Source organism: Sebastes umbrosus, chromosome 13 (assembly GCF_015220745.1).
Source record: "Sebastes umbrosus isolate fSebUmb1 chromosome 13, fSebUmb1.pri, whole genome shotgun sequence".
Lineage (NCBI taxonomy): Eukaryota > Metazoa > Chordata > Actinopteri > Perciformes > Sebastidae > Sebastes > Sebastes umbrosus.
Genome location: NC_051281.1, coordinates 1,621,438 through 1,636,993, shown reverse-complemented (window position 1 = coordinate 1,636,993; position 15,556 = coordinate 1,621,438). Strand labels below are relative to the sequence as shown.

At 38.6% G+C, this 15,556-nt stretch overlaps 1 protein-coding gene across 45 annotated transcripts in view; it reads right to left on the bottom strand.

Moving 5' to 3' along the window:
- Window positions 1-15,556, bottom strand: part of neb (nebulin) — a 108,739-nt gene that overhangs the window by 20,207 nt on the left and 72,976 nt on the right. For 36 of the 45 annotated variants that reach the window (XM_037789707.1, XM_037789705.1, XM_037789714.1 and 33 more), the window contains 16 exons: window positions 14,063-14,164; window positions 13,861-13,968; window positions 13,669-13,773; window positions 13,480-13,584; window positions 11,775-11,879; window positions 11,549-11,653; window positions 11,328-11,438; window positions 11,115-11,225; window positions 10,920-11,021; window positions 9,306-9,410; window positions 8,749-8,838; window positions 5,969-6,082; window positions 4,907-5,011; window positions 3,429-3,533; window positions 1,917-2,021; window positions 20-130 (listed from right to left, as the gene is read on the bottom strand). In XM_037789707.1, coding sequence (XP_037645635.1) covers window positions 20-130; window positions 1,917-2,021; window positions 3,429-3,533; window positions 4,907-5,011; window positions 5,969-6,082; window positions 8,749-8,838; window positions 9,306-9,410; window positions 10,920-11,021; window positions 11,115-11,225; window positions 11,328-11,438; window positions 11,549-11,653; window positions 11,775-11,879; window positions 13,480-13,584; window positions 13,669-13,773; window positions 13,861-13,968; window positions 14,063-14,164 — 1,689 coding nt within the window. The remainder of the gene's footprint in view (window positions 1-19; window positions 131-1,916; window positions 2,022-3,428; window positions 3,534-4,906; window positions 5,012-5,968; window positions 6,083-8,748; window positions 8,839-9,305; window positions 9,411-10,919; window positions 11,022-11,114; window positions 11,226-11,327; window positions 11,439-11,548; window positions 11,654-11,774; window positions 11,880-13,479; window positions 13,585-13,668; window positions 13,774-13,860; window positions 13,969-14,062; window positions 14,165-15,556) is intronic. The other 9 variants (XM_037789711.1, XM_037789753.1, XM_037789709.1 and 6 more) reach the window with 5 other exon arrangements.

Genomic DNA, 15,556 nt, shown 5'->3' with positions numbered 1-15,556 from the left:
AAATCGTCCTTTTAGTTACCTCACTGGCTATTTTGGTGGCGTGTCTGACATGTAACATGGCGGGGGTGACCTCCAAGCCTGAGAGGTTCTTGCCCCTCATGTGATCCTCAAAGTCCTTCTTATAGTCTTTCTATTGGCCGCAAAGACAAGACATAGGACAGACAGACAGACAAGAGCTCAAATAACCACATGCAAGCAGCGCTGGTTCACAATGCAGCAGTTACCTCGTTCTCCTCGTGACGACGCTGTGTTTCCAGGCTTTAAATGTGACGTACTTGTGCATTTGTATGAGTTGTTTATTGTTAGAAAAGTCTGGAGTTCATCACCAGAATAATGATAATCAACATAAATGTATTACCTGATTATAATTAGGGCTGTCAAAGTTAACGCCACTAATTTTTTTTACGCGTTAATGCAGATTTTTAGGTTGTAGCGGCTCAGTTTTAAAGTTAGAGTGAAGATACTGGTATCATATGAAACTAGAGAACCTGATGAATCCATCGGTACCAACCATGTCATACTAGCTTGTCATGAAGGAGGTTAAATAACGCTCCAAAGTTATACTAAAGTTTGGCGAGGAAAAACTGGCATGGCCATTTTCAAAATTCCCTTGACCTCTGACCTCCAGATATGTGAATGTGTGAGGGTTTTTGTCCCAAAAAATGTCTGAAAAAAGTCTGAAAAAAATGGCCGGAAAATAGTCCCAAGAAAGTCTGAAAAATGTCCCAAAAAATTGTGAAAATGTCCAAAAATTGTCCAAAAACATGTCTGAAAAAATGGCAGAAAAAATGTCCAAAAAAGTCCTGAAAATGACCAAAAAAATTCAAAAAATCATCTGAAAAAAGTCTGAAAAAATGCTCATTAAAAAGTCCCAAAATGTCCTGAAAATGTAAGAAAAATGTCCAAGACAGTCTGAAAAAATTTCCAAAAAATGTCCTGAAAGTGTCCAAAAAATGTCTAAAAGGGGTTTTTAAAAAGTTTGAAAAAAATGTCCAAAAAATGTCTGAATTTTTTTTTTTTTAAAGTACGGAAAATGTCCAAAAGAAAGGCAGAAGAAAAGTCCAATACTGATATCATATGAAACTACAAAAACCTGATGAATCCATCGGTACCAGCCATGTCAGACTAGCTGGTCATGAAGGAGGTTAAATAACTCTCCAAACTTACTCTAAAGTTTGGCGAGGAAAAACGGTCATGTCCATTTTCAAAGGGGTCCCTTGACCTCTGACCTCCAGATCAGTGAATGTAAATGGGTTCTATGGGTACCCACGAGTCTCCCCTTTCCAGACATGCCCACTTTATGATAATCACATGTATTAAAACTTGACAAATCTCCCTTTAAGGTACATTTTGAACAGATAAAAAATGTGTGATTAATCGTGATTAACTATTTTATTCAATTGACAGCCCTAATTATAATTAAACACTGTAAATCTCTATCATCCAGGCTCCATAGGAATGTTCAACAGACTGAGACAAACACATACTTTACCTTTTACCGTTCCTGCATCACGGGAGTAAGATTAAGCAGTCTGAACGTATAATATACACAGCATTAGGAAACAACAACAAGGCGTTTTTACACATTTTACACTGCCTTCTACCAGTTTATTGCTAGTTAAGAAAAAAATAATTTAAATTAATCAACACTTTCCAAGATGTTGTAACTAACAAGCACCGAAACACAGTCTTGTTTTAATAAACTGGCATTAAAGGGAGTGTAAAAGGTTTCAGGAACATTCTAATATAAACAATAGCTGGACATCCAACAAGCTGAAGCATATAAATATATAACTACAATACAGGTTAATATATACAGTAGCAGGCACTGAAGAGTCTTCAGACTGAGGCTTGTGATGGAGAGTGTGTTGTAGTGATTTTAACCACCGAGAGGAGACAGACAGGTTTTTATTTACCTGGCTCTGCATGTGCTGGGCCTCCTTATTCGTCACATACGTGGGTGTCTCGAAGTCCAGCATGGCTTTACCCTTCTCCTTCTCATACTTCTCCTTGTACTTCACCTGGACGGCACACACAGAAATGTAACGTCAGTTTGACAAATATCAAAATGCTGGTTTTTATTCATTTCAGTACGCAAGGTGAATCTAATTAAGACATGTTTGAGTTGTGTAATCCATCACAGAAAGCATCAATATTGGAAACGTCTGCACTGCCTTATCTCATCATGATAATGTATTCAAATATAGATACACGCTTGGTGGTCACTGTGATGAAATTACACAACTCAAGGTCTTTTATTTGTTATTAGTAGTGTGTATATGCATGAGGAAAAGTAATATATGTACACAGAGGTGTAAACAGTAATGTAGCGTGAGGAGACACACGTCAGCTAAAAGCACAATATCACTCTATATTTCAGCTGCTTGGCAGTAATGTTAGCTGACCAGACCAAGGTCTCTCCATGAATCACTGCTGATACTGTGTTTGCTTCTCCTGCCTCAGCGCAGGCTTCAGCAGCGGGGCTCTGCAGCGAGAAACTCGTCTCCTCCGCCTGCAGCCGGAGTGAACAGGGAGACACCGGCACCCGGTCGGTAACGAGACGATAACGTTTCTCTCTGCAGAGCCCCGTCACTTCACAAGACACGGGAAACCTCTGTTGGTCTGGAGGAGCTGCAGCAGTTATTTCTGCACAAACGTCCACTGAACATTCACTAGATATTCTCAGAGCTAAACTAACTCTTCTGCAGTGTGGAGTGAGCGCGCGTTCACGTCTAGAGGTGGAACGAGTACGCGAGAACGCGCGCTGTCTGAGTGAAGGCAGGCAGGCAAGCAGAGGAGCGAGGACGCCGGCCACACGCGAGCGCGCATGTGTCCCGACCCGGTACATTTATACGCTTAAAAAGTTACAAACAGTCCCTTTAAGTAAGCTTAGACGCAACTCAACCCGTTCTGCACAACGCGATTGGTTGTTGCTTTTATTCACGGTGCGAAAGCTCCGAATATTGATCTTGTTCCGCTGCATAATATTCACATTCTGTGTGAAAGTGTTCATGACAAAAACAACAGTTTGAAAAAATATATAGATATGCAAATTAATCAAATGAAAAAAACTCACTTGGTGCGTAAAATAGGCCTTTAAAGCTTCTAGTGCTATGAATTAATATTAAATAAAAACATTTTTTATTGGGAAATAATCTTAGTTCAGTTGCAGTTTTTTGTGATCCATTTGAAATCCTTTACTTATATATTTATTTTATGTGTAAGGGACCATGTTGAATATTAATATTACCATTTGATGTATTGTACCGGAGTTAACTTAGAGTTCATTTACAACCCAAAAAGTTATCCCCAACTTCAATTATTAACAAACTAATGCAACCCCACCCTCCTGTACGTGCAGTAAATGAAGTGATGTGAAAGTGGGAACCCACAGCGGTGTGTTGGCCCCCAGAGTCTGTTTCACTTACGTTGCTCTGAAGTTCAGAGGCCTCCTTGTGATGGAGCTGTTCTGGTGTGTCGGGAATCATAAGGTAGTGACCTTTACTCTCCTCAAATTTCTTCTTGTAGCAGTACTACGGGGGAATTCCCAGTCAAGTGAGAAAGCTCAGTACAGCAAAACGTCTTTCTGGAGTTCACTCCCATCCATTACATAGTATACAATTAAGTCTCATATTTTATGACAGAAACAAAAATAGTAACATCATTATGATTACTACGATGGCGTATTAGTACGACGGCGTGTTAGGGCCATTGAAGGTAAAAAAAATCAATAAATTCAATTACGGGGGGATGGGGGTTATATTCCGAGAAAAAACTCAGAATTTCCGATATTAAAGTGGTATATTTATACAAAAAAAAATGTTTCAGATTTATGATAAAATAATTTAAATGATCTCTGAGATTATAAAGTTATAAATTTGCGAGAAAAAAATCTGAAATTTTGAGATTAAAGAGACTGATTTGAGTTTTTTCTCGTAAATTTGTTAGTTTTTTTTCTTACAAATTTGTGTTTGTTCTTGTAAATTTACCAATGTAATCTCAGAAAATAGTATTAATTTACAATTTCAATATTTTTATAAGTTTTAATAAGTTTTTTTTCTTGTAAATTTACAATTTTAATATTAGAGAATATCAAACTTTCTTTCTCATTACTTTATGATTTTAATCTCAGAGAATATCAGAGTTTTCTTTCCTTTAAATTTACGATTTTAATATAAGAGAATATCCACTTTTTCTCATAAATCAACCACTATAATCTTAGAAAATATTATTAATTTACAATTTTGATATCAAAGAATATCCAAGTTTTCTTTCCTGTAAATTTACGATTTTATTATCAGAGAACATCAAACTTTTTTTCTCATAAATCTATTCTGCAATTCTGAGTTTCTTCTTTGAATATTACCCCCCACCCCCGGTTGCGTAACTTATGTATTTTAACCTAAAGCGACCGTAATACGCCGTCGTAGAAAACAGCTCTTAGCAATGTCAAAAAATATGACATGCTGACAAAAAACAATGAGCGGAAAATTAGAAATGGTCGTTTAAAATAGTATGAAAAATGATCTAAAATCAAAGGAGAAGCGGGGAGTTTCTTGTTACATGTTCGAACTACAGAAGGAAATAAATCAAACTGTGAAGGAGTTATAGAAGGCGATGATATGGGAAGGTCAAGGGGAAAAGGTCAAGCGTGAGAAGGGTAAGGATCACTACCAGATGAGGTCACAGGATAATGGATGTGTGGATGATGGAGCTTTAGTTCATTATAAACCCATGAAGTGGGGAATAACCTGCATGTTGATTGTTAATGTGGTGACGGAAACACTGAGTTCAGACACATTACAGCGCTCTGAAAGTGGACTGACTCCCAGCAGCTCCCTGGGTGTGAATGTGAGAATGTTAAAGGATGATGAAGATGATGATGATGATGATGATGATGTCTTACGCTGCTGGACAGTCTGCTGGTGCTCAGGCTGTGCTGCATGGACAGAGACTCCGCCATGTCAGTCACAGGCTTGTGGAGCTTCTTCAGGTCTCCCTTGTACTTAACCTGTAGGTGGTGTTAGCAGACACACACACACAATCATTAGAAATGAACACGTCTCACAATCTTTATAATTGATATATGGATATTTCCTGAGGTTTTATTATAGATTTATAAACTAATAATTAGGGCTGTCAAAGTTAACGCAATAGAAACGCAAATTTGTTTTAACGCCACTAATTTCTTTAACGCATTAATGCAACTTGTAGGTTGTAGAGGGCTCAGTTTTAAAGGTAGAGTGAAGATACTGGCATCATATGAAACTATAAAACCTGATGAATCCATCGGTACCAACCATGTCAGACTAGCTGGTCATGAAGGAGGTTAAATAACGCTCCAAACTTACACTACATTTTGGCGAGAGAAAAACTGTCATGTCCATTTTCAAAGGGGTCCCTTGACCTCTGACCTCCAGATCAGTGAATGTAAATGGGTTCTATGGGTACCCACGAGTCTCCCCTTTACAGACATGCCCACTTTATGATAATCACATGCAGTTTGGGGCAAGTCATAGTCAAGTCAGCACACTGACACACTGACAGCTGTTGTTGCCTGTTGGGCTGCAGTTTGACATGTTATGATGTGAGCATATAGTTTTATGCTAAATGCAGTACCTGTGAGGGTTTCTGGATCAATATCTGTCATTGTTTTGTGTTGTTAATTGATTTACAATAATAAATATATACACACATTTGCATAAAGCAGCATATTTGTCCACTCCCATGTTGATAAGAGGATTAAATACTTGATAAATCTCCCTTTAAGGTTCATTTAGAACAGATAAATCATGCGATTAATCTTGATTAAATATTGCAATTGATTGACAGCCCTAATAACAATCTCTACTTACTTTACTAATAAGTAAATTCTTGCTACTTGATAATGTAGTAGTTAGTTGGTTTTAGTCTTTAAGGGTTTATTAGGTTTGTGAGGAATCGTTATCTGAATGATGGGAGCACCTACCTCGCTAGCCAACACATTGGCGTCCTTCAACGTCTGGTAAATCTTACTGGTCTTCAGGTCATACTGTGGTTTCTTTCCCTTCATCTCCTTGTCAAACTTCTCCTTGTACTTCAGCTGTTGGGATGGGGATATACATATGTGAGAGTTAGCTTTAAGTGGTTGCAGAAACTAGTGGAAGATTTACAGCCTCCATCCCACTGGAAACATTTAAAGGACAACAAAATGCTTTTTTAAAATCGTGTATAAAAAGGGATTCCTCATGATATGTTTGTGTAAATACTTTGCACATGTATGATTTTCATTATTAACAGTCAAATTAAGTTTGCATCCCTTGTTATACAAGAAAAAACAACTGTATCCTATAGACGTGATTTTCTCATGCATCAGTTTATTTCCTCTTTTCATTCAGCGCTAACTAGTCTTCGAGGGCAAGACGGTCTCTGTGGTTGTGTTCACATCGGCTGTTTGGTTCCAGGCTTGAGAAGAAAAATCCTCTATTTCAGTGGTTCTCAAACTATGGTTCACGTACCACTGGTGGTACGCGTGCTCTCTATAGTGGTACGCGGAGGAATCTCAGGCTATCGATTCCTCTTATTGATGCTTTCTGACAGTTAAGCTGCACAATGACGCACGCTGTTTAATGTTTCAGTTTGTTTTGGACCAGAGACACGGTGAAAAGAAAAAAAAAAGCGCTCAACAGCATCGCATAAAATAGATATTAGAGAGAATTATTATGACCTGTTTAACTTCCTAACACCAGCTCTAAGCAGCTTACCAAGATTATTTTAATCAAAGCAAATATTTAAATAATCATAATCATTAGAATTGTGTGTTTTTATGCAAACAACCACTATAGATGACAATACCAAAGTACAGTACAGTACTGTGTACAGTAGGCTACCCTCCCTGCTTTTAGGACCTGCAGGTCATGTTTTTATATTGTGGCATGCTGGGGGATTCTCTGTTCTGTTAAAGGGACTATTTGTAACTTTCAGAAATGCTTCTTAACAGCGACACCTGTGACCGTGAAATCAACGAAAGTCAGCGTCGGGCTCGTGCTTGTGCTCGCTCTACATAGACATGAACAAGCATCGCTCAAAACAGTGAGGCGACACACGTCAGCTGAAAGCACAATATCACTCTATATTTCAGCTGCTTGGCAGTAATGTTAGCTGACCAGACGAAGGTCTCTCCATGAATCAATGCTGATACTGTGTTTGCTTCTCCTGCCTCAGCGCAGGCTGAGGCAGCGGGGCTCCGCAGCGAGAAACTCGTCTCCCTCCGCCCGCAGCCGGAGTGAACAGGGAGATACTGGCACCCGGTAGATAACGAGACGACAAGGTTTCTCTCTGCAGAGCCCCGTCACTTCACAAGACACGGGAAACCTCTGTTGGTCTGGAGGAGCTGCAGCAGTTATTTCTGCACAAACGTCCACTGTACATTCACTAGATATTCTCAGAGCTAAACTAACTCTTCTGCAGTGTGGAGTGAGCGCGCGTTCACGTCTAGAGGTGGAGCGAGTACACGAGAATGCGCGCGCGGTCTGAGTGAAGGCAAGCAGGCAGAGGAGCGGGGACGCCGGCCACACGCGAGCGCGCATATGCGAACGCACATGTGTCCCGACCCGGTACATTTATACGCTTAGAAAGTTACAAACAGTCCCTTTAATAATCTGCTGTTTGGAGTGATTTTCAGTATAAAAAAAGCTGAAAAATAAGAGTGCAGTAAGTTTTCTATAAATGAATGTAGTGATAAAATAGAGGGTACGTCTGACAGAATTTGTTTGGCCTCCGGCAACAATCTGGGTTTCTCATGTGGCCCCACAGGAAAAATAATTGCCCACCTCCTGGTCATAATGGTGGTACTTTGAAGAGTCAAATATTTGGTACATGGTGTAAAACATTTGAGAACCACTGCTCTATTTTGTAATTTATTCTTAATTTTTAAAGCTAGAGTTCAGGACTATTACATATAAATGAAGGTCTGTACTGCAGCTTTAAACAGCTCATTCTGTTTTTATCACCAACAGCTCCAGAAATGTCTTAAAGCAACCAGATCAGATTCTTCTCAATCAAACCAAACAGGTCAGCTGTGGAGACGCTGTTCAGACCTATAGTGTCTTGCATCCAGATGTTTGTGTTTGGATCCAGCTGCAGTTCACACTTGACATTAGAGCGCATCTCAAACGAGTGATAATCTGTGAGCTGCCAGCCTCTAATCTGATGCATTTTTAGTGCTAAGTGTGAACGGAGCCTAATTCAGCATTCTGTGATCGACATAAATACAACATGAACTTCATATATAATATAAAAAGTATATATGGAAGAGGTCGACGCAGTGTGGCTGTGGTTTCAGAGGATTGGTCTGTCAGATCACTCAGCTTTAAAGAGACAAATACATATCCTTAAAAAGTGTCTTAGAATAAACATGTGTAAATCCAGCAGTAATAATGAATTAATCTGTTAATTTGTACTAATATTTAAGACAGCCTACACCGCCCTCTAGTGTTCAAATCAAAAAGGAAGTACTACTGGATAAACACATCATGCATTCCTCAACATTGACTGAGTGACTCGGGAGAAAAGTGGGAAAATTATAGCATATATATATATATATATATAAAAAATGGTACCAGTGCAACAAATGCAGAAATGCAACAATGAGCGACAGCTTGTCAGGAAGACAGAAATCAACAGTCAGTCGATAGATGGATGAGAGGTGAGCAGAAAAGACAGACATGTAGTAGCAGCCCTTCAGCTTCAGGGCGTGCACCTCCTTACATCACTAGTCACGGCACTCATTTTCTTAATGTGGCGCATCTGGAGGGTATCATAGGAAGATGCTCCATGGAGGGAGGGCTTGGCCTCCACCTACAAAGCGCAGTGAGATGGAGGGATGAGAACACACAGACTTATGGAAGAGGAGAGAGATGATGAGGAGTAAGAGGAGTAAAGTTACAGAAGGATGGAGAGGAGGAGGAGGAGCAGGTTTAAGGATGGGGGGGGCAATGATATGAGCAGTTAAACATGTAAATGTACTTTCAGGGATGACAGATTAAGACATGGATTATAACACAGGGTGGCAGGGGGAAGCGCTATGGAAGAGCTGCTAGTTGAATCGTTAGGCCTACAGGACTCAGCGTCTACTACAGCATCACTAGTCTGCTAATATTAGCTTATGGAGGCTGATCCGACAATGATACCCAGACACACAGAAGATCTTTGCTGGTTTGCTGAATGGACTGATTCCGGCCTTCTCGTATGATAAATAAAGGAAACACCTTCTAGGAGGTGTTAACTATATCAGGAGACAGATAGGTTGATTAGGTTTGGTGTACCTGGCTGTTCAGCTTGGACACCTCGGTGGCCAGACGGATGTCCGGGCGGTGGATCAGAGAACCTCCACGGCTGGCCTCCTCGCGGGCCTTCTCACGGTAGCCGATCTGATGGAGACAAGACCGAAACAAGAATTAGTGGACCATATACAAACTAAAGCGGTGGTCCTGACTGTCTATGACCAGCGGTAAAACCGCTCTGTGCCACCGAGCGCTGCGCTCACAGTTAAAATGATTTCACTTTTGACCCCGGCTGCCGCTGACCTTTCAAAGCGCATCCAATGAAGCAATTAACTGCACCAGTCACACCTACCTACAGGAGCTCCTCACTCCTCAGTCCTCAACCCGGACACTCAGGTCACCGTGTCACGGACTAAGCTGGCAACCGTGGAGGATCGTGCTTTCTTGTCGCTGGGGCCACGTCTGTGGGGCCTCAGACTCACTTTTTTAAATCTAATCTTAAAACTCACCTGTTCCTCTCAGCTTTCCCCTAAGGTTTTATAATCACTATGATTTCATAGTGTTTTTAGCTGCTTTTAATTTATGTCAGGAAGTTTTTTGTCTATAATTTTATCCGTCTTATTTTGACGCTTTTAATCATATGTTTCTTGTGTAAATTATCTCAAAGTTGTCTGTGATTGCCCTTGTTTTTAAAGTGTGCTACATAAATTTAATTTATTATTATTATTATTATTTCATGAGAACAGCTGCAAATGTTGTTGTTGCTCTTTTTGGTGACATATTTTACCCGCTGCATCGTCTGCAATGCTCTGCGCCCTGCAGTACCTCGCAGTGAGTAAAGAGCATGTCGTGTGAAGGCAGCTTTAGTCATCATTGTTGTTTGTTGGTGCACAGTATGAGGTCATTTTTCAATAGTGTTGATGGAACAACAACTTTTCAATCATTTTCTTAAAAAAAAAATGGGGCTTTATTAGGCTTTTATTTGTGTTTTATATTTGTAAACAAATATCGGATTCAAAATAATAATAATAATAATAAACATTATTTATACAGCACCTTTCATAAAGAAGAAGCAAAGAAAATAAAAAGAATAAATAAAAACAGACGATTAAAACGTGAAAAATACTGCAACGATAAAAACCAAGAAATCAAAAAGATAAGTATGAAACTAGTTTAAGGCAACGCTGAATAAATACGTTTTTAATTGCTGTTTATGAAATGTCTCTTATAGTCTTGGTTTTGGTGCATTAAAGACTGAGCTGTCGATTTTCTTATTTGTGTGATAGTTTGTATTTAAAATAAACGGCAGCAGAGGATTTAAGAGGCCGTGAATGATTATAAAACGATAAACAGTTAGTAATATAGGCTGATCCCAAACCATTAAGAGCCTTGTAAACAAATAAAATACCTTTAGTTTGTCAATGAGGGAATAACAGTAATCTAATCTACTTGAGTTTTTTGGCATCTTGTTGGGATAGGAGCGGCCGTACCTTTGCAATATTTCTTAAATGAGTCTACATGTATTCATGGCTAACTGTGGGAGTGGTAATCAGGCTTATGCACACTGAGATTTTGCATATTTCTGCAGGTTTTAGTCTTTATCCTGCAGGTTTTAGTCTTTATCCTGCAGGTTTTATGCATCTACTTGCTGATTACCTCACTGATGAGCTTGGCAGCCTGGGTAGCCTTCTTAATGTCGGGACGGTCGACTACAGAAGTGTAGTGGAGGTTGGCTTTGGCGTCCTTCTTGTAGGCAACCTGAGGGGCAGAAAAGCAGAACACTAGTATGCACCAATGTGGAGATTGTATGCTATAAATAAAATGTTGTTTTATGATTAGGAGATGACTCACGTTGCTCTGATTCTTGGCCACTCCCATGGCGTGCTGAACATCAGGTGGAGTAATCATGTGGTTATATATCGACTTGCCCTTTTCCTTCTCAAACTTCGCTTTGTACAATTTCTGTAAAAGAAGGAAAAGGAAAGTCAAGTTGCAGCCTTACACACAAAAATAGTCCAGGATTATGAGCTCTTTTTTGGTAGAATAAAGGTGAGACGGTTGTACCCCGCTGACGAGCTTGTTGCACTCCTTGCTGTGGGCGGTGTCACGCGTCTCGGGCAGGGTGGTGAACGAGCCCGACTGCATGTCCTTCTTACTGGCCGCCTTGTATTTGCTCTGAGGATGGAAATGTATAAAAACATGCATAGTTAAAGTCACAGCTGTTTAGAGTAATATATCTTATTCTTAACATAAGTAATGTTGACTTTTTACTGAATGAAACTCACCTCTGACACCAGAGTGCGCACGGCCTGGGCATGCAGGATTTGAGGAGTGTCACTGACGGGCATGTAGTGGCCCTTTGCCTTCTCATACTTCTCTTTGTACTTCACCTGGAGAGCAGCAAAAAATATTAGTTTACAACATGTTAAACATCCAATTATGAAGCTCTCTGCCCTGCAGTAATTTTTCATTTAATCATAGAGAAGGTAATAAAGACGTGGAGAAACTTACCTCGCTGGCCATTATGTTATTTTTCATCGCCAGCAGGGTCAACTTATCATCAACTACGGACATCACGCAGCCCTTCATCATCTCTTTGTCGTACTTGTACTCAACCTGCGGGTGAAACAACGGGAGCACAATTAGAACAAAGCAAAGTAGTACAAATAATAATAATAAAACAAATAATAATAAATAAAGTAGTTTTATTTATAAAGCATTAAGTTTTCATACACAGAGGCAGGTTCAAGATGCTGGAAAGAGAAGTTAAAACAACATAATACAGAGTTAAGACAATAGAGTTTCAAATGAGCAAAACAAAAGATATAGATCTATATATAAATAACATTAAAAAAGGTAAAAGAATTAAAAACAAATACAAAATAATTTCAAATATATAAATAAATAAAATAAATAAATACAAAATACGATAAAATAATATAAATAAAGGAAAAAATAATAAATGCTTGTATTAAATAATAATAATGATAATAATAATAATAATAATACAATGATAATAATAATAATAATAATAATACAATGATGCTAATAATAATAATAATAATACAATGATAATAATAATAATAATAATAATAATAATAATAATAATAATAATAATAATAATAATACAATGATAATAATAATTACATGTTTTGAAAACATTTAGTTAGATAAGGTTTTCAGTATTGATTTAAAAACTGCAATGGTTGGGGGGTATTCCTAAGACCAGCAGGAAGTTAATTCCAGTGCTTTGCTGCATAATTATTTATTTTAATGACTAAAAGCCGCTTCCTTTTTTAGATTTTGCCCTGGGCACCACTAACAGTCCACCCCCCAGTGATCTGAGAGGTCTCGCAGGGTTATATCAGTCATATGCTGTATTCAACTCCATGAAGAGATTTATAGATAAGTAATAAGCCTTTAAAATCAATTCTGTGGCATGATATTACTTTTTACAATTAACACTTGAATTAATGAGGTAGTACGAAATATAATAACATATACTTTGGTGTTTCATTTTGACCTCTTTACTTAAAGTTAATACGAGGAACTTTCATTTTGTGTTGATTTTGGCGGTCCTCGTGGACAAAGTGTTTCCGAGCATCAGAGTCCCTTTAAAAAAACTCTCATTTTACTGCAGCAGGGTCTGACAGTCTGACAGTCTGCCCCCGCTCAGTCCTGGTTCTGGTTCTCCCGTGCCTCCCTTCCCTTTTCTGGTGAACCTGCATGGTTCCTCACAGTAACTTCAAGATTTCATTAAACTCTTTTTACAAAATTAACCAAAACACTGAGAACGAAGATAGAAGATAGATGATGGGTCGATAATAATGACAATAAATATGAAAAAAAATGTAATTATACCCTCTCTGAAAAAATGTCCGAAAGTCTGAAACAAAAGATCTGAAAAAAAGATCTGAAAAAAAGATCTGAAAAATGTCTGAAACAAAAGATTCAAAAAATTTCCGAAAAAAAGTCTGGAAAAAAGATCTGAAAACGTTGGACAAAAAAGTGTAAAACAAAAGATTTGAAAAATATCCGAAAAAAAAGTCTGAAGATGTTTTGAATAAGTTGCAGGTGCCTGGTGGTCTTTTTAGACAGTTTTCCCTGACTTTGTCTTTGTTTTTGAGGTGATAAATGCTGATTTTGTTATTGCTCTTACAACATCACTGTTGGATGTTGTTAAAATCACACATTTAAAGAAGAAGCACCAACTCACATCACTCTGCTGCAGGGAGTTCTTGGCAGCGGTGACAAAGTCGGGTCTGTCTGAGGTCCAGATCCACTTGTTCTTGGTGGCTTCATACTTCTTCCTGTAGGTAAGCTAAAAAACAAATATTGAAATCAATATTTTCAGGTATTCAACTGTAATAAAGAATGAACAGATGGCGTCACTGAAGACACTCACGTTGCTGATGTTCTTGTAGGCCTCCTTGGCAGCACGGATTGAATGAGCCTCCGGGTCCATGTTGATCTGGGCTTTGCTCTTCTCATACACTTCTCTGTACTTCAGCTGCAAGATGAAACATGTATTTCATATGTTGGCTTCCTTTGCCTCTGTAGTATATATAATAGTGCAGCCAGTCTGAGTGGGACTCACATTGCTGGTGATGTCCTTGACCCTCTTCATGTGCTGCCCATGTGGAGTGTCGTAAGGCAAAGTGTATCCCTTAGCCTTGGTCTTGTTGTGCTCCATCTTGTAGATGATCTGAAGAATAATCATCATCACAGAGTCAGCAGAAATTCGAAAGACACCGAATCCATTTAACTCACTGGACAAAAAACGAAATTAAAAAACTCACATCGCCGATTTTCTTGCTGCGTCTGTGGGCCTCGTACTCCGGCGTCTCCAGGACTGAGGTGAACTTGTCTTTGGCTTTCTCATACTGCTCCCTGTACCTCCACTGATGGAGGACGACGAACACAAGAAAGTTAGTAACACTCATCATAAGTAATCATGTGCTTTTATTCATGTGTATTCTGACAACTTGTTTCTAATTTATGCAGCTAAATAAAGACATGAACTATCCAAGAAAAAGGGATGAATGAGATCTGATGAAAACAGATGTTCGAGAGCTCGAGAAAAGACGATTTTCATTTAAATAAATGTCTGTTAAATCACTATCTATCGTCAAATGAGGTAATTATTACAGTTTTTCTCTATTTTATAAAAACAAAAAATGAAACTATGCACACAAATTCCATACTAACATGCTATTTAGTACGCTAAAACTGTACTTGAGATATTTTAATACGTCTGAAACCTTAGAATGAAACCAATAGTACGCGAATTGCATACTATTTCTGTTGAAATATTACAGTATTTAACACTGGACACTATGACGGCATAAATATCCCACAATGCAATGAGGTAGTGACGACAACGTTCATAACAGACGTTGATGGAACAGCTCTATAACGTCAATAATACACTATAGTATAAGATTTCACTTTGCTAGGCGTTAATATAGATTTTAAATGAATGCAGACTTTGATGTTGTTTTGGTCACATGAGGTTTGGCACAGGTTACCATGGTTACATGTCTCTAACCGGCAAGGAGGCTCTCAAGAAGTGACGACGTGCAGCTCAGTGCGTCAAAAGATCCATACTGCTGTTTATTCACACTAAAGTATGTTGAACGACAGCACACATGTTGAGTATGTAGTAGATAGCATGTGAAGTCACATTTCAAATGATGTCCTCCTCTGAGTCAATTTACATGAAGATCATTTGACTTTAAATCATTAAATCATTATTACACAATAAAGCTAAGGTGTAAAAACAATTCGATTCTTTAATGTTTTTCATTTACTCTTCTTGTTTTTCTTGGATAGTTCTCTAACAATAGAAGAGCAAAGTCAGAAACAGTTAAAATAATACAGTATGAGTGAAGTGGTGCCATGCATGAGTTTATAAAAACATGCTTTATGAAACGTGCAGAGACGTAGAGGAAATGAAAAGGAAGACGAGGACACGTGTTACCAACATTCAGTCATGAAAGTCAGCAGTGTCCACGTCGCAGTCCGTCTTACGCTATCGCTCACTGAATCTGAGGCTTCAATAAAGACGAGCTTTACTCAAGAGAACACAGTGAAAATGTCTCTTTGGCATTTTACTGTAGTAGGGTAACAAAAAACGTGTGGGAATTAAATGCAATTTAGAAATTGGCACACGTGTTCTGGAAATGTGCAAAACATTTTGACGCATTCAGCGTGGAACGAGAGCGTCCAATGTTATTGTATAATATATTATAAGACCACTAATCTATCTTCTTATCATGTTGTTTATTCTGTCA